The sequence below is a fragment of the Arvicola amphibius genome, chromosome 8 (genome assembly GCF_903992535.2).
Source record: "Arvicola amphibius chromosome 8, mArvAmp1.2, whole genome shotgun sequence".
In the NCBI taxonomy this organism is placed as follows: Eukaryota; Metazoa; Chordata; class Mammalia; order Rodentia; family Cricetidae; genus Arvicola; species Arvicola amphibius.
The window spans coordinates 109,122,369-109,147,621 of NC_052054.1; the positions used below are offsets into that span (position 1 = coordinate 109,122,369).

At 38.0% G+C, this 25,253-nt stretch overlaps 1 protein-coding gene across 1 annotated transcript; it reads right to left on the reverse strand.

Annotated features, from left to right (window-relative positions):
* Window positions 1-1,635: 1,635 nt before the first annotated feature.
* On the reverse strand, window positions 1,636-24,691 carry Mff (mitochondrial fission factor). The gene is given in 10 exon segments (XM_038338628.1): window positions 1,636-2,384; window positions 3,356-3,409; window positions 3,411-3,444; window positions 5,399-5,458; window positions 6,910-6,942; window positions 10,447-10,605; window positions 17,077-17,165; window positions 21,561-21,730; window positions 23,340-23,560; window positions 24,539-24,691. Coding segments are annotated over 10 exon segments (990 nt in total). The 5' UTR covers window positions 24,577-24,691; the 3' UTR covers window positions 1,636-2,252.
* Between the last annotated feature and the right edge of the window lie 562 nt (window positions 24,692-25,253).

Consider the following 25,253-nt stretch of genomic DNA (forward strand, 5'->3'; position numbering starts at 1 on the left):
CTTCCAGGGGTTAGTCTGGCTTCACACTCAGGTCCCAGGGTCTGACAGCACCTTTATCTGCTGTGTTGTTTGGCCAACCAAAAGACCTCACTATTTTAGTATCTTTCTCTCTCTCTCTCGCATCACCCACCCTTAATCTGTCAATGCCTCAGAAACAGAAAATGCTTCTAAAATATTTCCAAAAGCAGAAAGTGATATGATCATTTCTGTTCCTCTTGGTTCTTTATGCTCATTAGCCCTGACTGTATTGTACCTCCAGTCTCTAGAATCTTTTTTCTCTGTGGTGCGGGAGAATTGTTATATTCTGTCAATTATGTTTTAAATGAACGCTGATTGGCCAGTAGCCAGGCAGGAAGTATAGGTGGGCCAACCAGACAGGAAGTAGAGGCGGGACAATGAGTATTCTAGGAAGGAAGCTCTTTCCCCAGTCCTATCCAGACACCAAAGAAGCAGGATGTGACCTGCCCCACTGAAAAAGGTACTGAGCCATGTGGTTAACATAGATAAGAATAATGGGTTAATATAAGTTATAAGAGTTAATAAGCCTAAGCTAATGGGCCAATCAGTTTTAACTTATGTAGACCTCTGTGTGATTACCTTTGGGACCTAACGACTGTGGGAACTGGGACAGAAACCCCTACAAGCAGGCCCTCATGCTATATCTCTGCTTATTGAAATTTCTATTTGTCTCTGTTCAAGTATTTATAAAATATTCCTGACTATCCTGACTAGAATGGAATCTGTTCCTTTTTTTTTCTTTTCTTTTTTTTTTTTTTTTTTTTGGTTTTTCGAGATAGTGTTGTCTCTTGCAGCTTTTTAGAGCCTGTCCTAGAACTAGCTCTTGTAGACCAGGCTGGCCTCGAACTCACAGAGATCCGCCTGCCTCTGCCTTCCGACACCGCCCGGCTGGAATCTGTTCCTTTTAAAACCCCTCCCAAGCCCCTGACCCCTGGGTAATTAACTTTTTCCTAATCACTGTAGAACATTCTAAGAATGTTTTAGGTCTTCATAACAATCATCATGGAAAATAACAGCTTTTATATTAATCTCCAGGAGTTCCTTTTACTTCTAGCCTGTTTGTGAAGTCTTTTTCATGCCTGCTCAGCAAAAGAAGTTATACATTTATCAATTTAGTCACACCAAGTACAAGAAAGAACCCTCCTATTGGATTAAAAAGAAGCAAGAACATCAATGTCAAATCTACCTAAATCTTCAACCTAGTGGTGCAAAAGTAACTGATGATGTGTATGGAATATTGCACCTAGCTGAATTCTACTTGCTCTTGAACAGAAACGTACTTTTGAATATTAAAGGCTCCCAAACCTTGGCATTACTCATGTTTAATATTTATGAGATTTGGTATATTAGCAAGCAAACATTACAATGAAAAAAGGATACAGGGTTTTATAAAGGTGTTTGGTTTTGTTTTAAAAACCTGAATCACTTCCACAGATCTAATATATTAGCATTTACAGTGGCAGCAAGCCCAGAGTCAGGATGGAGATCTGAGAAAACCAGGGGACTCTTTTGATCCACAGGTCACTAATGTACTACTTGTTCCCAGGGCAGAAAGACTCGAATAAGATACTCAGCCCACAGTACCATTTATGAAATAAATCTTTCCATAGACATTGCTTTGGTTGACAGTTTATTAAGTACACTACATTTATACTTTATTTTTTAAGTTTTTAAATCATTCACACACGGACTTGGAAAAAAACATATTTTATAGAAAACTAAGATGAAAATCAGAACAACATATTGCACACAGATAAACTGCTGAATCATTAGGAGTTTTTACACGCCCTCTGTACAGGTGATCAAGAATTAGGTGGTTTGATTTTTTCTTAAGTGCTGCACCAGACTATGACTTCAATAGCATTAATGTTGTGATGCAGACACAAAAAGCATCTATCAAAGAAATTAATCATCGGAGAAACACTGTTTTCTTTTACATAGTTTTCTAAACACACTCTTTATGACTGTCATTTCTCTTTAGAGAAATTAGCTGTACAGACTGATGAGGCCCCAAGAAATGATTTTCTTTAAAAACAAACAAACAAACCAAGAGCCTATTTACAAAACATGCAAAAGGAGAGTGTGTAGGTGCCACTGCAGAACTAGCTGAATGCAGATCAGTAACAGAACAGGTCCCTAAAACAGCATACAATGCAAAGACAGAAACAATGAAGTTTGCAAATCCTTTATATTTCCAGGTGTTGAGACAATATATGTGAATGCTGAGGTTACCTCTAGCGTCGAAACCAGAGCCAGCTATTAAGCAGCCAGAATGCTACAGTAATTGAATACATGACCATTTCTCTTTTAGCACGTTCTTTATTCTCCTCTTCTAGAAGTTGCAGACGTCTATTTAATTTGATTATCTAAGTGAAAGACAAATACAAAATAGTACTAATGCATAATCAGATTTTTAGAAAATAGTACATTAACTTGTCTAAGAAATTATTACATAGAAAGTTCTATTTGGATCAAAATACAACTATACACAGAAAATAAAATACTACCTACAACAGCTTAAACTGACTTAAATATGCTTCTTCATTTGCATTCTGTAAATGTGAGTTAGGGAGTGTGTGTAAGGACACTGTTGCCCTACGTTATTCTGGCAGGAACATGAAGTGTGTCAGGAGAGTCTATCCCAGCAGAAGGAGCAGAGGATGGCCGCTCCTCTCTCTACCTCCTCCGTGAGTCTCAGTTGTGTAGTCTTGGATAACTGTTCTCAGCCCACTCTAATACTTAGCTCCAAATGACCTATTATAGTGGGCTCTCTGATATGCCACTCAGATCTTTATTTTATACTTGGCAGACATAATGAGAACACTAAATATGCCTTTCCTGCATGGGAATGCCTCTATGTAAAGACAGCAGGAATGCATATGAAAAATAAGCACATGAGAAGTACAGTTACAAGACGGGGCTTATAGGCAGGGTCATGAACTATGTATGTAGAGGCAGTGGGAAAACTCAAAGCAGTGGTTTCTAAAATGAAGAAATTATAACAAGTACAAAGGGTCCCCAAAGTGACTGTCTACCTATCAAAAGTAAAACAATTCAGGACTAGATTGGTTTATTACTACATCACGATTCTTTGATACTGGCCTGATTATATCAATCATTTTGGAGGCAATGTGTTATGTTGGTCAGAAACATCTGAATGATGGCTTAACAAATCTCTAAAGAATCTGAGAAAAATCAATTATGGCTTACTAGATAGCCTGAATTCACGGGATACACAGGAGAGAAAAATCATAAAATTACGTAAACTATATAACTCTGAATATTTCAATGAACATAAGAATAGGTTATATTTTATTTGGGGTAGTAATTACCTGACGTACTTAATGAAGCTGGCATCTACCACAGTCATGTCGGTACTGATGCTACCTTCAAATGGCTGCATCTAATGTTTGAAAAATGCCATACCTAGCAGATAAGATATTGAAACACAAATTAAAAATTAACAGTAATTGTTAAGTCATGTGTTGTGTCTTATACTACTCAAAGAAGTATTCAAAAGACTCGTGCTTAACTATAAATAAGCATTTCCCATGTGAATTGACACAAATAAGGGAAAGTAGCTTAAGCTGGCTACCTATGATGCTGGGAAAAAAGAGAAAAACTTACGGGATACCTTTTTTCAAGGCAGAAAAATGCAGCAATGTTAAAGGAAAAGTTCCTGTCTGAAACGACCTGAGAGTCGCCACTGTAGGACACACTGACACACGAGAGTCATGTATGAGCCTTGTCCATACGTCATTCTGTAGACAGAGACTCAATGGCAGGGAATGCAAAGTCAACAGACAGAAGACTGATCATTTATTACTCTTCCACTTCTGCCTGCCTTTCTTTCGCTATTTTTTACTTTACTTCTGATTTCCAGTTACTTTTTATTGTATTCTCCCACAAAAATGAGTGATCAATCTTTTAAATCTCTTGTAACTACACTTTGCTATAGAAGTATCTCAATAAGCCAACAGGAGGCTGCATATAAAATAGTAATGCTGGGAAATCACCAAGACAATGCAAAGAGAAAACACTAAATGGTACTTTGTGTTAAAATGCATTCACTTCCAAAAGAGCACTGACTTGGGGATACAGCAGCATTGCATATGCACTTGCAACCACACAGATACCTCCCACCCCCTGCCATACACAAAGGTAAAGGAACAAACATGTTCATACACATCAACACACACACACACACACACACACACACACCCCACAAAGAAAACTAGTCTTAACAAAGAAATAAAGTATACATGAAAAATTACCATTTTAATACTAAGCCAGTTTTAGAAATCTAAAGATAATTTTTATTTGTAAGAGAGTTAAGATTTCATCCTCAATTTAAAACAAAAAAGTATGAAATTATTTTAAACTAAAATTGCTTCTCTCAGAACTAAAAACTCCACTCACTGAAAATACCTTCTCAGAAAGTTAAAGGGATTAAAAACCAATAGAAAACTGTCATGGGAAACCAGTGTGACCTAAATTAAGACACAGAAGAAATGAGTAAGCACAGTGGCCAGAAACACCAAGGCAACATGAATGAGATTAACAAGACATGGATGGTTCCCTTTTCCCTTTTATAACATGACAGGCTCTTCTGAAGAAGAGAAGAAAAGTTAGCACAATTCTACTTAAAACTGGTTTGGAGAATTAGTAACAGCCTCAATTAGTGACAGCATCTGTCTTCTGTGTCCTTACAGAAGACAGGGGAACTCCTTGAAGGTTATGGCCCCTAAGACCACATTTGTATCTGCCACTCCTTGTCCCTTCATATGACTTGGGCTTAGCATATCTGATAATATGAAAAGGGTAAATACAAGAGACAAAGGCTCACTCAATAGGTGATAAAAAGTTATGTACATAAAGCAAGATTTAAGATTTTATAGCTTTCCTCTATTTTAACAAAATCCCTTATAAATCTACTACAATACTGGCTATAAAGTATATTGGATATTCTTATTATACCATGCCATAATTTTTTTGAGGTGGTTAGAGGTGTTGAGACAGGGTCTCACTGTGTAATTCTGGCTGGCCTGGAACTCACTATATATAGGTCAGGCTGGCCTCAAAATCAGAGCTCCACCTGCCTCTGCCTCTTGAGTGCTGGGATTAAAGGCATACGCCACCATATCCTACCATAACTTTTATTATTATACAATGTTCTCATACATTGATGGACAAATGTCAGAACTAATTACTATCCCCATTCTTAGCAAAACACAGAATTTCTCACGAGAGAAAGCTGCAGAGGCCTATGTTGTATACATGTATACAGTCATGGTTATGGCATGCATTACGATGTCCCTGGCACAATACAAGCTCCATCAAATCTTTATGTCCTTTGGTAATCACAAAGTCTCCAAGTTACCTGACGTTGTCATGATGAGGATTAGAAGTGGCGGCAGCTGACCCACCACGCAACACAGGTCTAGGGCAGGTTTTTGCAGAAGACACAAGACAGAGTCAGGAAACAGAGTACAAAAATAAAGCAAAAACAAGACAAAAGTCAGATAGCATTATATTGTATGCTTCAGTACAATATAATATCCCTCAAATGCTCTGAAAATCTATTTCATATGTCCTTCCCATTGTAAATGATTTTCATAATTTAGCACTTCATAATTAAAAAACAAAAGAAACAATATGGAAAAATAGCACCGACATATGATGCTGTTTAAAAAGTGTAATTCCTCTTTTCCAACTGGAAAAAAATATAGCCACTAGCCACACTAAAAGCATATCAAGAACCTGTTAGTAGCACCTGCATGATCATGGTTGTCATAAATATAATCTAGGAATTTAAAGAAATACCCACTGCCCACAATTCCTTCCCTACGGCATCTGTGTCCCGTAGGGAGACGACAGCATGTGAGTGTCTGAGCTTGAGACAACCATGAGTGACATACAGGGCTGCTGCAGGAGGACCAAGTGCACTGGAAAACTTTGTGGGGCTTTTCATTTGGTCTCAGTCCATGCTCTGAGGTCAGAGGACAGTCAGTCTTCTACCAGGTTAAGGTGGAACCTTTCCAATTAAATTTGTTAAAATCAAGAAACATATTCTAAAGCTGCACCAGTGAACTGTCTTTAAGATAATAATCAGAGAGAGATGAGAAGAGGGTCCGTGTATGAACACTCTTTTAAGCCAGCAGGTTTGCCTCGCTGTATGTACACTGACAACCACCACAGGGTTTGAAAACACATGTTCTATCTTTTTCTGATGTTGTAACAGTTGTGGAATATAAACCACCATTTTCTTTTCTGCTTTTATTTTTTTCTTTTCTTTTTTGACACAGGGTCTCATACACCACAGTTTGGCCCCAAGTTAGGTGGAGTTGAGAATGGCCTTGAACTTCTGATCCTTCACACCCCACTTCATGTGGAGCTGGGAAGAAAAGCTTGGCCCTTTTCAATGCTATCAAGCACTTCAACTGATCTACAGTCCTAGCCCTATACGTGACTTAAAAAAAAAAAAAAACCAAAAAAAACAACAACTCAGTTAAGGAAAAATTTAATGCTGAGTTTCTGCATGCCCTCATGTAACTACCAGTACTATATGCACTGGAGCCCAGAATAAAAGGGATTAAGAGACTTGAGGGAGAGACAGGTTTGGCTCACTCTGCTCTCTATAGAACATGCTGAAGCACACATTCTTCAGATAGGTTTTTAAGTCTTCTAGTTTGTGAAGTAAGAAAAACTATGTACTGCAGTTACTTAAATTATAAAAATATGAGAATGGCTAACGAAATGAAGCCACTTCTGAGTATTCCCTAAAGGGTTTTAAAGAGTTGTCAATATGGACAAAATGATCTGCCATATTGAACATATTCCACCACAGAGATTTCCCTTTTACAAATGCAGAGCGATAAACAATACAGTTACCTTTCACAACGTATCTCATTTTGTCTTCTCACACTGGCAATTGATACATATAATATAAAAGTAAATTAGACAGGTATTTGGCAAAATTAGAAACTTCATTCAAGTACCAGTTTCTACCATAAGAATGATTTAATATTAAAAAAATAGTTCAATAGTGTATTTTGTAGTTAGAATAGCAAATGGGAAGAAAATCTAAGACTACCAAATTTTAGTATTAGTTTGTAGACTGACATTTTTGAGTAAATAAATGGTCTAAATTAAGAGAATGCATTTCTTTTCTACAAAATATCATCTATTATAGGAATTAAACAGGCTGATTGGAGGACCAAGAATTAAAAGTTCTAACACACTTCACAATACTCTACGAACTGTAGTCTTCCATGTTACATATTTTATGGATACTTGCCAAAATAGAAACCTTTCATATATTGGTTTCTTATTCCACTCATTCAAAAACTAGTACAGCCTGCTAAAGAAAAACTAAAAATAATCAAGCCATCCCCATAAAAGCTTATGCACAACTCATGTATTAATGCTTAAATAATGTTTTTACATGTAACAGACTAAGTCCTCTAGCAGATGTTAGTATTTTACACTGAGAATGAGATGCATAGCTCTAGCAAATATAGAAGAGACGGGCAGGTTCTGCCCAGCAAATGACAAATCTTAACAGTGCTGCACTGCTGCCAGCTGGGTAGGGAGCACCTGGTGACCAATTGTTCCTGATGTTTTGGTCAGTTTTCCAAATGTTCAGCACTAACTGCTGTTTATGAACTTTTGTAATAACACTTACGAAGTCACTTGGTTTACGTGCTTAACTGTTTAGATTCCCTAACCAAGTTCACCAGAGGGAAGAAAACCCAGTACAGGCATACAGCACCAATTAACATACAGATTAAATGCGTGCGTATGCTGGGAAACTAGGAATCCGCATCATTTCACAATAAAAACAAACAGGAAGCTCTTGCTTTTTCTGACAAATAGCTCTATTTTAAACACGCTACATTTAATGTGCAGTCCCAAGTGCAAAGATATCGCATTAACAAAATAGCCAAGAGCATAACACAGAAAAGAAAAAATGATGAAAGCAAGGAACATAAAAGCGCTGAACACTGTTTAAGAAGTCTTATTTTATAATCATGCAATAGAGCATTATCCAAATTTCACATTCCCATTTCTTTGAAAAATTAGGCCAATGTCTTCCATAGCAGAAATAAAAACTGATTTGACATTTTAAATTCTGATTAAACTTTGTACAACTAAAACAGAACCAAATAACCAAAACCTCTGAGTAATGAAAGCACTACTGAGACTGAGGAAGGAGACCCTCACTTTCTGGGACCCAAGGTAACAGGTGAATGGGGGTTTTATTTAGAAACTATGTGGCCCTGCTGGTCTGGAACTCAAAGACATCTGTGTCTCCCGAGTGCTGCTGGGATTAAAGACATATGCCACCATGCCCAGCTCTTTCTTGATTTTTGATTCAAAGTTCTACTCTGTACTCTAGCTTGGCCTTGAGCTCAGGGTAATTCTCCACTTCAGACTTCCAAGTGTTGGGATTAAGATGTGATTCACCACATCTAGCTCTCTCTTCAATTTCAGAAAGTTTATTTGGGTTAGTATGATAATTTTGAAGTTATTATAATGTAAAAATAAAATATAAATTCACTTAATGTTATAAATAGTTTTTCATAGTAAAAACATACAAATTTTACACTGGTAAGATTCAGATTTTGTATACTTGAACTTTGGGCAATTTTTTTCTCAGCGTAGAGGAAAAAAATCCACATTCCCCCAAGTACCACATCCCTGTATCTGAACTGTGGATGTGCAGGCAGGAGGAGGTGGGGGAGTAACAGTGGATGGGTAACTCTGTCACTTAGTGATGATTTCACCTACATATGATCTAGACATCACTTTTCCATCCCAGATGGTCTTCAGTACAAATAGCATTGGCCATGTAAATTCTGACCTTTGAGTGTAATCTCTCCTAAGGAGTACTATAACAAGAAAGCTAAAGAAGGTATCTGGTGGAGAAAAAAAAAAAAAAAACAAAAGTTTGAAAGAAGAAGGTGGAAGCAGTCTTTATCAATCTGAGCTCCTAAGGCCAGTGCTTTCTGGATCTCCTGGCTATACCAAGAAGCAATCTGAAGCCACCTCAAGGTCCACATTTTAAATAATGGTGGAAGGCAGAAGATTTGTGTCAATAATTTAGTTAGCCAAGTATAATTCCCGTCTTCACCTTCTCATCAGATGAAGAAACAGAGGCCCAGAGAAAGAACACCAATTATATGCTTAAGGCCAAGCATGCAGTTAGCTGTTGAGTGGCAGAATCAAGAATGAATCTGAGAGATTCCTTTATCTACACCATGCCTTCTGAACCCTGCTGCTGCTCATCAAGTCCACAAAGCTTCAGAGAGCAAAAAAAAGGGACTCAAGCCCTTAGAGGAAAAGAAACAAACCAACAACTAAAAAAGTGTATCCCTATATACATAAAGACACATATATGTACAGTATTTGTTCCTAGTGCCCAGGCTCAAACCTTTCTATTCACTACAGTGTGAAGTTCTATGGCCCAGTATGCACCATTCTGTTAACCTCAGAGACAGGATCTGGCTCCAGAAGGCCCTGGATCAACAACAATGGGTATCCCAGACACTAATGGCACGGAAAGAGCTGTGAGGACTAAAGGCCCAGCAAGAATAAGTTTGTTCTGAGCAAGCCAGAGACACAGGTTTAATTGAATTGGGAATTCCTTCAAAAATGCAAACACTAACTGTCTAATAAAATGAAGACAAAAATGCAAACACCGACTTTCAAACCACTAGACCAATGCGGGAGGAGTTGGAATGAGCTTATCTGAAACTTCCACGTGATGTCAACAAAGCTCTGGGACTCCATCTTTCTAAAATACTCTGAGTTAATGAAGCGAGACAAAGGTATTTTAAACGATGGGAAAAATTACTGTTTAAACAAACTGAAGTAGAATTCTAATGATATACTAAGAATGTTCAAAAGTGAGGTATTATCTCTGAATATACTGAATAAACCAGCATTATCCAAAAATGGTAACAGCACATAGAATTCTAGTATAGGCCTAGAATTCAGAGCTAATAGAAAAGTGTTCGGGAGCTACAGCAACATCTCCTGCCTTCCTTATTACTTCACTAGAACAGAGAATGAAATCAAAAGAACTGAAGACAACTAGTATGCTTCAGCTCCAACGTCCCTTTACTGTGGTTTCCAAGTGGAATCAAGCACATCAGAATAGGTCAGCAAAGCTTTTGAAAAAAGTTGTTGCACTTCCTACGTGCAGAACAAAATGCCTTTTACAACTGAGGGAAAGTTAATATAACCTTGTGAAATGTGAAGTTTGGACAATAATTTCAAACAAAAAGAAAGCAAGCAAGCCATTCAAACCATTGCATCTTAGAAGAGACTAAAAGGAGCAAACAAAATAGACAACGACCACAGTCCACTAAGTAAGGAGCCAAACAGAGCAGAACAGGAGCAGCAAAGCCGCTGATGGCTAGTCACCTGCGATTTTCATCCAGCACATCCAAGATCTGCTGGTAAGCCCTACGGGTAGAAGACTGGATAAGCGACAAAATGCCACGGGCAGAGGAAAGACTAGCTCCATCTTCAGGTAGCATATGGGGAGGACAGACCCGAGTCTGTGGTGGCGATGGTGTCACACTGTTCACATAAGCACAGCAAATGAAGAGAAAAACACTCAAGTCAGATTTTCAATAAAACTTTAGCAGAGCAGTTTTAAATCGGTTTTTTTTGCCCACATTTCCCACCCTCACTCAATCTATCCTAAGAGAATAGTTCAAGCAGAAGTTAAAAACATTTTGAATTTCTTTTAAAAAGCAGTCATGACGCAAACACCAGCTGGTTTGTAATTCTAAGTATCAAACTGAGCAGAAGGAACAATGGGGAGGGAAAGAATTCAGCAATGAGTGTGCTCAGAGCTTGGAGACAGAGAAAAGAGGCCTGGTTTATTCAGAGTCTCACTCATACATAGCAATTCAGTAAAGCAAACACCTGTGGAGTCAACACCGCCACGACTCACAGATGATAGAGTGGGACCCAGGATTCTGTATGTAAAAATCAACATTGAAACACATGATCTAGCATGAGTAACATAAAGTCATCATTTCAAATACTTCACAAAGACAAGGAAGCAAGCTGAGTTTATGATGGGAAATTAATTAAATCATGAGCTAAATCCTCCGAAAACTGCAGCTGCATTTGCTTGTTTACTCAGCTAAACAACTGAAACAGGAACTCCCAGGATGACAGCGGGAACGCAGTGAGGGAAGACAGGCGGTGAGTCACCGCGGGGCAGGTGGACAACGACTTCCTTAAGAGTTGAGATTCACAGTTTCTTTTGGTGTACATTTAGACAAAGCTATTTGTATAGTTCTGGCCTAAATTCTTAATATCTGTGTTGGTATATTCAGAGAGCTGTTTAATATTGAAGTATGAGACACATAACTGACCCATGGACTTGAGACTTTTCTCTTTACAGAAAGCTGAGGCTCCATAGTTTCAGGAAGCAAAACTCACTAGGGTGACCTTGTTTTTAATTTTTGTCTTGCTTTGTTTCTTGAGACAGGGTCTCATTCTGTAGCCCTGGCTGGCCTCAAACCCAGAGACCTGCCTGCCTCTGCCCCAGCGGGAACTAAAAGCGTGAACCACCAAAGCGAGGCTATTTTTAATGTTTGTATACAACATCCAAAAGTAAAAGGCAGAACCACAATGAACAGTTGCATATAGGAAAACTCTGCAGTCTTTTCCTCTTAACATGAACTAGTATGGAAACTAAAATTTAGAAGAAGTAGGACAATTTGGGAAAGAATGGTTACTGTCACCTAACATCCTTAGAGTTTCAAAAATAAAGCAAAATCTCTAAGTTTAGGAACAACTTTCAATATCTTCATGATCTAAAGAGAAAAGTGCAATAAATATGAAAACTGTACTTTTTTCCAAAGACTACTTAGAAGAGAAAAACCTAAGCTAAATCCTGGCATATACAGAAATTCTAGAACTTAGCCTAATGCTGTCAAGACAAACTGATGTTTTTAAATGCCAGTAGAGACTAGAGACTGGAATTATTCTGGGTAAAAATATATCAATGTATAATCACACACACACACACACACACATCTGATATATACCTATATATAAATACCAATGTATAATCTTATATATACCTACATACACATATAAAAATACCAATGTATAATCTGATCCATAGGACTTAGCAAATCCCACAATAAATACTCTAGCACAGCTGAGGAAAAGAAATAAGTAGAAGTAAGCAAACAAAACCCCTGAGCGGCTGAAGTGCAGCCCATGTGGGGCTTGCACATAGACATCCTTTAGACAGAACGAAGACCTCAAGTGCCTGTGTGCAAGAAGCCAGGCTGAGCACCACGGATGGGACTGTAAACTAAGTTCTGTGTCACTATTTACTGCAACCTAGAGATACTGGGGAGTGAGAAAAGGGGGCAAAGTTGAGGCTCACAGTGGAGAAACTCCTAGCCAAGTTCCCCTGGGGGCTGAAACACAGGTAAGTTGACCGAGATTGAAAGACAGACCTATATTACAATAGCGGAAGGAGGAAATCCCAATGTACACCACCTCCACTGAGTTACAGGTTTGGGAAGATTACAATTCTTGATAAAGTCAGCAGCAAGACTGGCCAGCTTTCATTAGGCAAGTTTTACATTAGCACTGTTTCTGTTTCTGTGATTTTAGGGTCCACCACGAGCATTTCTATATAGCCCATTAACAAGTATAATAGCTGTAGGATAAGTGTATTATTTATTTTTAGTATTTTGAATTATAACCTTAAAGCATTGATGTCAATGGATGGGTTCCAAATTTATAATAAAGTTTGATGGACTTTTCTCCATTAAAATATAAAAAGATAAAGTTATCTACTATTTAAATTCAGAAAGCAGGCTGAGAACATAATTCACTGGTAGAGTACTTACTTAGCATGCCTGAGGTGAGCAGGTGGAAGGAAGTGAAGAAGGGAGGGAAAGAAAAAGCAAGAAATGAAAGAAGGAGAAAAAGAAATCTCAAATACATACACAGGAAATGAGGTGGTCATTTTATAAAATAGTCAAGCTTAAAGTAACTTCAGATTAATGGCAAAGAGTTCTCAGGATGGAATGAACAGAAGGTTGGATTCTAAAATAATCTACAAGTCCTCACTATATTCTTAATGATAATTTTAATGGATATAAGGAAAATCAATCAATAAAAATAAACTTAAAATAAAAACATCTACATATGTCTTCCAATTCTAAGATTCTATGATTCTATGAAATGTGATATGGTCACAAACAAGAAAAAACTTATATGATCTCTAACCAATTTAACAGAAATATTTACGTAGGACAGTAAAAGATGAAATAAAGTCCTGCAAAACAAAACATCTTAAAAAAAATTTCCCCCAGTGCCAGGGACAAGACCCAGGGGCTTATACATGCTAATGGAGAAAAGTCTGTCTTTTATTGAACTACATTTTCCAGATCATGAGATGAAGTCATTATCAATACTATTAAAGATGTTTGATTAACCAGGGAAAAAGGATTTTCTGGCTGTTCCAATTTAACTTCTCACTCCTTTAAAAGGAAGCTCACAAACACAACAGGAAGGGTGGCTTCTACGTTGATTAATTATATTGAAAAGTGAAAAAATATCTTAATTATAAACAATAATTTAGCAATTTTTATTAGGAATTAGGAGAATAATGTAGCAACTTTAGGTATTCTTGTATGCATTTTAACCAATATAGTTCATTGAAGACAACAACGAAGAGAGTAATGCTACGCTCACAGGAGTTCTAGCGTCCTCCTACTGGAACCAACTGTGAAGGGACAGAGCGATTTTGGAGTTAGGTTTTCACCCACTTAGTTACAGCTTTGCTCTTATTGTTTAATTTTGACAAGTCAACTATTGTAGAAAATACAAACATATTGCAAGGCACTGAAGTCAGGTCTTTAAACAAATACCACCTTATGCATAATTTAATAAAATGCACTTTGATAATCACCTGCTTCTCATGTTATACAACAGCACAGTCTCAATTTATTATCTCACACAGCAGCTTTAGTTCTGAGGCAGCACTCATGCTCACCATGCTATTCCAAGTGCCCACAGACTCTGACACACAAGGGTTAAACAGACAGTGGCTAGTCAATGTCAGAACTAAATGAAAACCAGTGACTTGGAGCAACTCATTAAGAGAAAAGTTTAAAGCAGGAGAGCTCTTGCCACAGGTTTCCATAGAAATGATGCTTCTCAAACTGTGAGGTTAATTAATGTCTTTGTTGAAGAACTAGCCTCTTTGAAAAAGTAAAAAGAAAAACATTTTCATTGAAACACAAACTCCCATTAATTTCTCTGGGACCTTTATTTTTATTTTTATTTTTTGGAGACAGTGTCTCAGCATACAAGTCCTGAAAGCAGCTTATGTCTATCAGACTGGCCTTGAATTCACAGAGCTCTCTACCTTCCTCTGCTGGGATTAAATGTGTGTGGCACCACACTTGGCCTCTCTGGGACCCTAAATACTGAGAACTGTAATTTGCTGCTACTATGACTAAGGCAATTTAATAACTTGAAGAAGCACAGCAAGGAACCGGAGGAAGCAATGGCCGTCAGTGTGGTCTCCTCGCTGTGGGGGACAGCGCTGCTTATCTGGACATGCACGTGTGCGCGTTGTACATGCACGTGTGCGCGTTGTACATGAACGTGTGCACGAGAGCTGAGTACTGAATCTAGACCCTCGCACATGCTGCTGGAAGTTTTACACTTCATACCAAAATGTTCCACTGTCAAGAGTGGGCAGTCATTCTTAGACACTGTTTGTCATAGAAATCAAGAGTTTAGTGATCTCAAAAGATTGCTCCAAACATAATTTTCTACAGGGAAATAAAATCAAACAAACAAACAAACAAACCAATTTCAGTGACAAACCACACTTAAGATTTCATTTTTCTCTGAATTGAAATAAAACGAGAAAACAATGTTGAAATGTAAAAACCTGACTGGGACTGCTGAACCTTGCTAAGTCTAATCTGCAGAGGACTCACAGGCCAACCAATGCATAATACAGAACAGAGAAAAGGATTTGCTCTTTATGTACAGAAATTATTTCATTTTCCTTTCTTCTATATCCCAAACCATATAAAACTTCCTTAGAGTTGCCCCCCAGTCCCAAAGAATACAATGACAGTTTGAGAAATCCTGAAGAAGTATTAGAACAGAGAGTTAGGGTATTATGTGTCAGTTACGTGGTAAAACAGATTAGTATTAACATAAGCCTGCAAAATTAAAGCAATCCCTACTTGGGAAAAATAGAGCGGATAAAATCTTACGTGTACTCCGGTGCAGAAATCGATGCCTGGAACCTTGAAATTTTATTTCTTGGGGCAGAATCTGATCTGTGCCACCTTAAATAATAATTACGTTTCTTTTACATATTCAGCTTTTATAACAAGAAAATGATTCTACTATGATTCTACTGTCACAATTCATTTTTGTGCCAACAATCAACCTCACTACTTCTTAAAAGTAAGTAAGGAAACAAAGTTCCGGCCCATTTAAACTTTTCTTTATGAGCTGTAGAATAAACTAGATTAGAGGCAGACAAAGGGTCAAGCGTAATAGTTTATAATCAATCTAAAAAAATAGGTTAAAGTAGGAAGAGCTCAACAATTTCTGTAGCAGATGTAACTGTAGCTGTATGGATAGTTTCTTGCTTACCAAATGAACAAAGCCCATTTTATGCACATCATACAAAGACCTAAGGTTAATTAGACATAAGAAAGCTCTATCTAGGAATTTAGTTATAAATAGTAGCATTAACAATGGCATGAGAATGGGCAAAATATCAAAATCTTTGTTTTTATTAGATATATAGAAAATGCCATGAAGGCAATTTAAAGAGAATAAAGTATTAATTAGCTCTTAACCTTTGTGTTACGAGGAACTTACATATAGACTTTTTTCCTTTATTTTCATCTAAACTCTGCCATCAATACTATCTACTTTGTAAAAGGTTGATATAATACTGAAGTAATCATGTTTTAATTTTAATGATATAAAAGGTCAATTAAGAGCCTAAACAGCAAGTCACAATTTAAATAGCAGGAAAGCCTACTAGAAGATTCTGTGGCCTTACAAACTACACAATTACACACAGAAGGTAATTGGACTAGAGCCGTTTTATCCACATTAGCCATACGACTAAACTGTGGAGTCTATTTACTATGTGTATATTTGAAAACAATTTTAGAAAAATGTGTTTCATGGGTCTGTTGACATCTGCCAATAAGATACCTTAGGAAAACAGACACTGAATCATTAATGGTTGAACCTTTTAGATAGTCTTCCATAAAGGAGATATATATTCATTTTAACCTAACTTCTTCCTTATGTGATCCTTCAGGATAACTCCAACTACCATGAGAGACTCCAAGTCATCAAAGAACTCAATTTTTCCTTGCATCCAACATAAAAGAACAAAAATTTCAACAAAGCAAACAAAAACTTACATTTGGGATACAACTTCACTGATTAGGTAGAGATGCCAGTGAATTTGTTCATATGATTTCTTTCAAGAGAAGACAAAAATAGTCTTCTTTCAATTCTGATTATTAACCTACTGCCCCCCAAAGAGCCCACTCTGTACCATTTTGCCCTGCAGCGAGGTCTCAACTCTAACTTAATATGGTACACTGTAAGAACGGAAACTGTACTGTGCTCTAGTTATTCTGTAAGCTCTCAAAGGAGATGCGTCATCGCTGGGTGTTTGCTGAGGTCCCAGAGAAGCTAACATGATGCTTGACATCACAAAGGGTTCCTGATGAGTTCATGAAGAGTGACCAAAAAGTGAAGGAGAAAGAATATTCAGTTTCCTTAAAAGTGACAGACACACAGAAGAGAAAAACAGGACTGAAAAGCTGTCACAACAGACAAAATTGTTAGACTGTATAACTACAGAAAGTACAAGGTGCTATCCATCGACGTAAAACAGATTTTAAAAACTGAGATTTAGAAAAAGATATGTACAGACAAAATACAGAAGAAAATCTACAATGACTTTTTCTACAAACAAAGCTACAATGCTGTGATTCTACTCACATGGAATCGTTTCTGACCAGCTGTCCATTCTGGCGAACAGCATTCTCACTCATAGAACGTTCTCTTTTTAGCCTGCCAACTGCTCGGATCTGTTAAGGCAAAAGCAAAGGGAAGGAATGGAATATTCTTAGTAGCTTAGAAGCTATTTAGCATAAAAAAAACACAGAAAACTTCGTCCAAGACTACTCAAAAAAATACAACGAGCTAAGAAAAGCCAGTCAAGAAGCAAAACCTGTGCATTACAGACAGGTAAGACTTGGTCTTAAATTTTCTTTTTCCTTTCTCTTTGTGTATGTATGTGTGCTGACACCAACCTCAGGCCTCCACATGCATGTACACACACATACCTTTTAAGGTTAACCCAAAAATGTAACAGCCATGATCAAGTATATTTTATTCATGCATAGCGAGTACTACTGTGTTGGTTTATAAGAATCTGATTGGGACTTGCCTGCCTGCCTACTGTAGCAGCCACGGCTGCTTTCTTTAAAATAGAATAGCTTTTCCACATGGGAGGGATGGAAGGGAAAAGCTGCTTTGCTCCAGGCTACACCCTGGAAGTTGGGTCATAAGCCCTTTTATGTCTAGATATATGGTACAGGTACACAGCACTAGAGACAACACACACAAGCATTAATAGTCTCCTCTAGTGTATTCAAAGTCCAAACAATATGCATAAACAACAAAAGCCCTTTTATGCTTTTGTTTACTGGTTCTCTAGACTTGTATTAAACCCATCACCACTTTAAAATCTATTCATTTTTTAAATGGTAGCTTAGTATTTTAAAATTGTAAAATGGTTTGTACAAGTTACAAAGCAATCACAGGTTAAGAAAAATCAGACAATACAGTTAACAAATGTAATGACAAAAGGTTGAGAACAACAACAAAATCTGTTTAAAAAAGACCTCAGCATTTGCCCTACACTCTTTTTTAAGGTCTTTGTTTTAAAACAATGCAGCACAAGTTGGCCCAGAATTTGTGATTTTCCTGTTTCAGCCTGTGAAGTGCTGGGATTACATGTGTGTACTACCCCCTCCAGGCATAATTCTTGCTCTCTCTGGGACCTTGACTGGAGCAATGGGGAAAAGTAGGAGGTTGTGGACAGAACACCTTGGGTGGACATCTTCCCCACTGCAAATATGATCAATTTCCAAAACTTAAGAGTAACAAGAACAGCTGAGACAATGATTAAGGTTATGGGACAGAGGCATGAGCAATGTGTCACTGTGAAGAGGTCTTGCCTATGACAAGGGTATGCTGGTTAGTTTTATGCCAACTTGATACATTCTAGAGCTATTTTGGAAGAGGAAACTTCAATTGAGAAAATGCCCCACGACTGCCCTGTGGGCAAGCCAGTGATTCGTTTTCTTTACTGATGGTCACTGTGGGTGGTGCCCACACAGGGCTGCTGGCTCTGGGGCTACAGGGAAATAAGTGAAGTGAGCCTTGGAGAGCAAGCCTGTAGTCAGCACTCCTCCACGGTCTTTATGTTAGCTCCTGTCAAGTCCTTGGAGAGCAAGCCTGTAACAGCACTCCTCCACGGTCTTTATGTTAGCTCCTGTCAAGTCCTTGGAGAGCAAGCCTGTAACAGCACTCCTCCACGGTCTTTATGTTAGCTCCTGTCAAGTCCCGATTTGATTTCTTCAATAATGGACTGTTATATGGAATTGAAACAAACTGTTTACTCCCCAAGTTGTATTTGGTCACAGTGTTTAACCACAGCAAGAGAAACTCAAGACAAGGGTACAGTTGGTAGCTAAACAAAGACTGGGTGCAAGTGAATGAATCATCCATGGGTGTATGTGCACATTATAAAACCCCAAAAATGGTTTTCGTTTTAACACTTTGCTTGTTCTGGACTCCCAGCTCCTCTTCCCATGGATAAGGGGGAAGAAAAGAGAGTAAAACAATTTGTCACTGAATTGTGATGAGATTCATATGCATGAGTTTTCTGATTTTATTTTTAGCCATTTCAGGACATACTGGAGCATTAACTGAATACCTGGAAGTCATTATCATCAATGAATATATGGGTACACTAGTGTGGCTTATTATAATTCAGGTCAGCTATGGTCTGCTTCTCATCTTACGGTGGTTTGATCAACTATATTGGACCATCATAGGGTACTGACAACTACCTGCTGCCTTGAATGCTTGCTAGGTTAACTTCTGACAGACACCCAGGGCTTTCTGCGTAATCTTCAGCCTCCAGGAGCACTTAGTGCTAAGCATACCCATGATAAGACTGTTTGAGCTGGATATCAGCTCTGGCTGTACATCTGTACACAACTGATGCAGGATTTGACTGCTTCTACTTAGGCTTGTTGGACTGAACAAAAGCTCCCTTTGTGAAAATATTCTTTTCTTGTTTTCCAAAATTAGGTCCTGGTTTTCACAGGCCAAATGAATGCTCTTCCTAGATCACCTGATACTTCTTGTGTGCATATGGGGGTACAGTGCTCTTCTGATTTATTTTACATATGAATAGCATTACTGTACTTCTCTCTAAAGTAGGAACAGCTAATTTGGGGTCTGCTTTCTCTTTGTACGTAAGTGAACATTTTAAAGAGCCTTTGGAAGTTATTACAGTTAATCTTTCCAGAGCATACTTCTGCTTGACAGACAGGACATGATGGTAGGTTCCAAATCTCTAGTTTGAACACACTCTTCAAGGTACAAAGTGCACAGGCATAATTTCTACCTCTTCTTCATAGACCTCTTTTCATGTCCTCTGAAAGATCTTACCCTGGCACTAGCTACCTAGGGAAGTTCCTTTTTGAGAGGTAGTGTTGATGCAAAAGTCTCTGTCTCCCTTGTCACACAGTCAGATCTACTCTAAGAACTTTCAGAATGGCCATGATTCAAACACTCAAGTTTGAGGCCCTGTTCACATGGCTTACTGCACAGCTCTTTATTAATTTCGGTAGGTAGGATTACCAAGCAATGTTTTTTGTCTAGAGGTGCCTTCCAAATATTAGTAAACATTGCACATATTGTCTTAGGGTTACTATTGCTAAGATGAGACACTCTGACCAAAAGCAAGTTAGGGAGGAAAGGGTTTATTCAGCGTATGCTTCCACATCACAGTTCTTCACTGAAGGAAATCAGGACAGGAACTGAAACAGGGCTGGACCTGGAGGCAGGAGCTGATGTCATGGACAGGTGTTGCTTACCAGCTTCCTCCTCATGGCTTGCTCCTCATGGTTTGCTCGGTCTGTTTTCTTATAGAACTCATGACTATTTAAGTCCACGAATGGCACCACCCACAATGGGCCAACCTCCCCTGCCCCAATCAATAACTAGCTTGCTTACAACCCAAATTTATGCAGGTTATGAAGATATTTTCTCAATTGGGGTTCCTTCCTATCAGATGACTCTAGCCTGTGTCCAGTGGATATAAAATTAGCCAGCATGCATACTCAAAGAGTCCATCGATTTCCCCGTTATTAAAGAACTTCAGAAGCTCTGTGTGTACTATGTTATCTCCTCACCTCGTTCTATTGTCCTGCTGAGACTATGCAGATGGAAAACTTACAGAGGGCAGGCGTATACTATACTTTTTACTGCAGTGCTTCATACATAAAATCTCAAAAATGGTTGCCAAATTAAATTAAATTTTAGAAGTAACTTGGATAATTTTGGGCCATAATTGCAGTGCTTTTCACTAAGTAAGAAGATATGCAGGATGTTCATTCTGGTGTCTATGAGCGTGTGAGCTCATTCACCTAAGAAGAAACTAAATGTAAAAGAGTATGCACTGACCTGGTTTACATGAAATACATAACATAACGAAAATTAAAGTAGACAGAGGAGTGCCAGTTGTAATAAAATGTATGTCAGCACATTGTCTTTAAGAACAGGCCTCGATACTGGTCTTAAGTCAACGTCATTGGCAAGACTTTGATTTTACTGTTAATCTCTTTAAGTCCATTTTAACACCAACTTTCTGTCAATAGGGAAATCACTGTTACTAACTTGGGGGGAGCCTCATATCAAGCTGCAGGAATGGGCAGTGTCAAGAGAAAGGGTTTCTTAGTTTTCTTTGCCAGATGATTCCATAACAAAATGGCAGAGTAATTATTTCTTAGTGCAAAGCTTCCTTTCCCAGGAAGAGTAGTAGTAAAGCACTTGCCTAGCAGGTCCAAGTGCTGGCTCAATCTCCAGCACTCAGAGACCAAAAACAAATTTTGAGACTCTCTGCATCATTGTAGGTATAACAGTTATAGCTGTTCTTCTTTTAAGTCTACATAAATGGTAGCAATACTTGTTCCAAGATTTTCACGTCTCCACCACATAACTGTTAAATTACAAAACCCAAACAAACCCATATTACCTTATTTAGGGAACTGTAAAATCAACTGACACCAATATGCCACATGGAAAACTTCTAACATATACGGCTAATGCATGCTTTGTAGCTTAACTCTTCTTTAACTTTATCCTATATTCTTTCAAATACAAGAGAATGTAACTCTACTTACTTCTTCATTTTGAGGAGTTGGAGGTGGTCTTTCTAAATCCAGAAAATCTAGCGGCCTTTCACTCAGTGTGAGCACTCGTGGTGGTGTTTTCAGTGCCAGAGGTTTAAAGGGAGTGGATTGGATAAGGTCAAGATCTGCTGGTCTTGAAAATGAATTGTCTTCATTATTTCCTAGGGGGAAAAGGGGGCGGGGGTGTTTGTTTAATGTTTTACGTCCTGTCAGATTTGTATTACAACCTACCTGACAGCAGTAGTTTCATTTTGCTATTTGGTATTCAACAATTATTTAACACCATGGTGCAGAAATTATTATATGTGTGTGTGTGACCAAAAACAAACAAAAAACTCAAGCAACCTGTCTCTAAGTATACAAAGAAAATTTCAAATTGGCAAAACATTTGAATACATGATTCGAACGACCAACGTCCCCTATAATCTTGCTCACATTGGAACACTTGTTCCCCAGTTGATGGCACTATTTGGGGAGGTTTAGGAGGCAATGAAAGTATGGCAGGGGAGCTCTGAGATAAAAAGCCTTACTCCATTCCCAGTTCTATCTCTCTGCTTTGGGATCATAGTTCCAGATGTGAGCTCTCGGTCTGCTGTTCCAGTCACCAAACCTCTCCAGGGACAGTGATGGACTTCTATCCCTCTGCAACCATAAACTCAAATAAACTCTTCCTTCTACAAATTGTTTTGGTCATGTTGTTTATCACAGCAATAGAAAAGTAACCAATACGAAAAGTAAGTAAGTTAAAACCACATGCATACATGTTCAAAATAATCAATCATTACAGAAATGGATATAAAACAACTAAAACTAACAAACATTGATTGAAAAGAAACATGGCATGCCAACTTGAAAAAGAATTTTTCAACATTTGAAAAAGTTAAATATAACTTAAAGTCATTTCACTTCTAGAGATATGAAGGTATATATATAAACTCCTAAAAGTTTGTACATGAATATTCCTATGTATTTCATCCTATGAATCTCAAAAAGAAAACAGCACAAATGTCCATTAAATATCAATAAATAAATCAATGATAGATATTCCTTACCAGTTGACTGGAATGAACACATAACACTTGCAACAATGTGGAGGAGTCTCAGAAAAGCATTACACTGGCCATGCAAGCAAGCCTAAGTCTGCAATTCCGCACTCAGAAGCTAAGGCAGGAGGACCCTGAGTGCCTCAGAGGTACACTAACTCTCTGTCCCCACATAAAAACAAAAGTGGAAATAACAGGGTTTGGGGGGCAGGCCTGGACTTGAGCAGTACAGAGGCCGGAGGAGGATGAAAGGACAAGGATGGGGGCTCAGCAGCACGCAAACTCGAGGGCAGCATGGCGAATGTAAACTCTGCCTCAAGGAACAGCAAGTCGAGCTCAGAGGGATAGCATTCGCCCAGAGTGCATAAGATCCTAGCTTCAAAGCCCCACAGTTGAAGAAAAAAAGGAGAAAAAAATTACTCTTAGCAAAAGAAACTAGGCAAAGCAGAATATATTGTATGTCTCCATTTACAGGTGATTCTAAGACAAATCTACTGTCTAAGTACAGAAAGGAGATCATGGCTGCTGAGAGCTGAAGGATTGGAAATGATGGAGAATGGGAACAGGAAGTTTTTTGAGGTGACAATGTTCTGTAACAGGACTGCGGGGGTTACATGCATTTGTAAAACTTGTAAAAATACCTTTTCTCAATATTTTGAAAAACCGAAATGTTCATAAAAATAAAGAAAAGATTTATTGGGGGCACTTTTAATCAAGTGTGAGATACCTGTAACAACGATCCTCTCTGGGACTTGCATAATAACACCGGCATTGGGAACTCCTTCTTGAAATCCTTGTTCCAGGTCAGCATTTGCTGGCGCCACTTTTAATTTTTCCGGGACCCTCATTCGCTGACTAATACCTTCGGTGTATTCCATTTCATACTGAATTCGACTAATTTCTGCCATCTCAGCAGCAGTGGGAGAAGGAAATGCTGCCCCACTCACCCTACAGAAGGAAAACATGAAGATCAGGATAACTGAGTATGCAGATGTCAATTCCTCTACGCAGCGATGTCAGAAGACAATACCTTACAGCAGAAAGGGCAAAAGGCAACTTCTCACTTATAAGCGAAAGGAAAACCAAATCAAAGAAAACACCTTCCTCAGCATAAAGCTCTGACTTATTTGAAAATGAACCTTGAGGACACTGAGTAGGTGCAAATTTCTAAAGTATTATATAACCACAATACAAATGCATACACATAAGCATTCTCTGTGTAAGCAAATATGCATGTAAGCAAATGTGCAATTCAAAAACGCCTGAAACAAAATTAAAAATTCCCAATCAGAAGGCTAAGAGCATAGTTCAGAGGTAGAGTGCTTGTTTAACATGCATGAAGCCCCGGTCCAATCTTTAAAACTGTAAAGGAAAAAAAAATCCTAATTATGTGGAAGGATATGCCTGGGCTTAATAGCAATGAAATCAGAAATTGGCATCATGCAAGAAATAAATCCTGTCAACAATGAAAATCAGAATCCAAAGGTAAATAAGGCTAATGCTCAATTTACCAAAAAAAAGTATAGCTCCCTCAAAATTACATAGTGCAAATCAAAACTTCTTATTACAAATGAATCTGATGACTGAGATGCAATGAATATCAAATACATGATTTATATCAATAAATCCTTAATGCACACATTTATTTTCAGGGCTTAAATGTTCACATACTAACCTATATTTAGGATCATATTCATACATGAGTTTTGAGAAGCATCAAATATCTTTGAGGGAAAATAGTACAAATGCATTGAGTAACCTTCTAAATTGGAGAGGGATCCATGATTCCAGGAAGATGGAGTCGAAAGAATGCTGCCCCCAAATAAAAAATGCTAAGGAAAGCACGGTTAGCTTCTGGCAAGCAGCTTTGAAGCTACTGTCTGTCCAACCTATAAAGCCAGCTCAACTGAAAAAAGTCTCACTGACCTTCCTAGTGGTGTGTCACTGCCCGTTCTCTTACTCATTTTAACAGAGCAAATGCGTCTACAGTAGCTATTGATACTGCTACCCTGTAGCTGTTTACAACAACTCCCTACAGATCTGAACTGTTTTTGGAGGTGTACATAACAACACGGACACTGCTTTTCCAGCTGTAAAAAAGAAAGAATAAAAATCAGTATTTCAACAATTCATTTCATAAGAGAACTATGAATAAAAGTAGTTATTTACTTAAAATGGCTTGATTTGAGAATCCAGATTTCAGATGTCTCAACTGTCAATCTACAGCATCTCACAAGTCAGAAAGATGGTATCAAGCATAGTCGCTATTTAATGATTTTGCAATAAGAGTAATTGAAAGTTCTATCACTATCTAAAAAAAAGTGAAGTGAGATTGGGGGAAATATGGCTGCCAGAAAACTCCTCTCATCACACTCTAAGAGGATATAAAATAATCATGAAGAAAATGCAAGGCTAAAAGTAAATGTATTTGAGGTTGCCTAAAAATTTGGTGCATAAGTGGTTTCCTGAGAAGGAAGCCAAAGTACACTAAGTTCTCAGAAAAGTATATTATAGGTCAAGAGCAATAAAACATTAAAGACAACATAAATATCTTAATCACGGGTTATTTTGCAAATTAGTTTAAGGCAATATAACTATCCTTTTGTTTTTTGGGACAGGGTTTCTTTGTGTAACAGTCTTG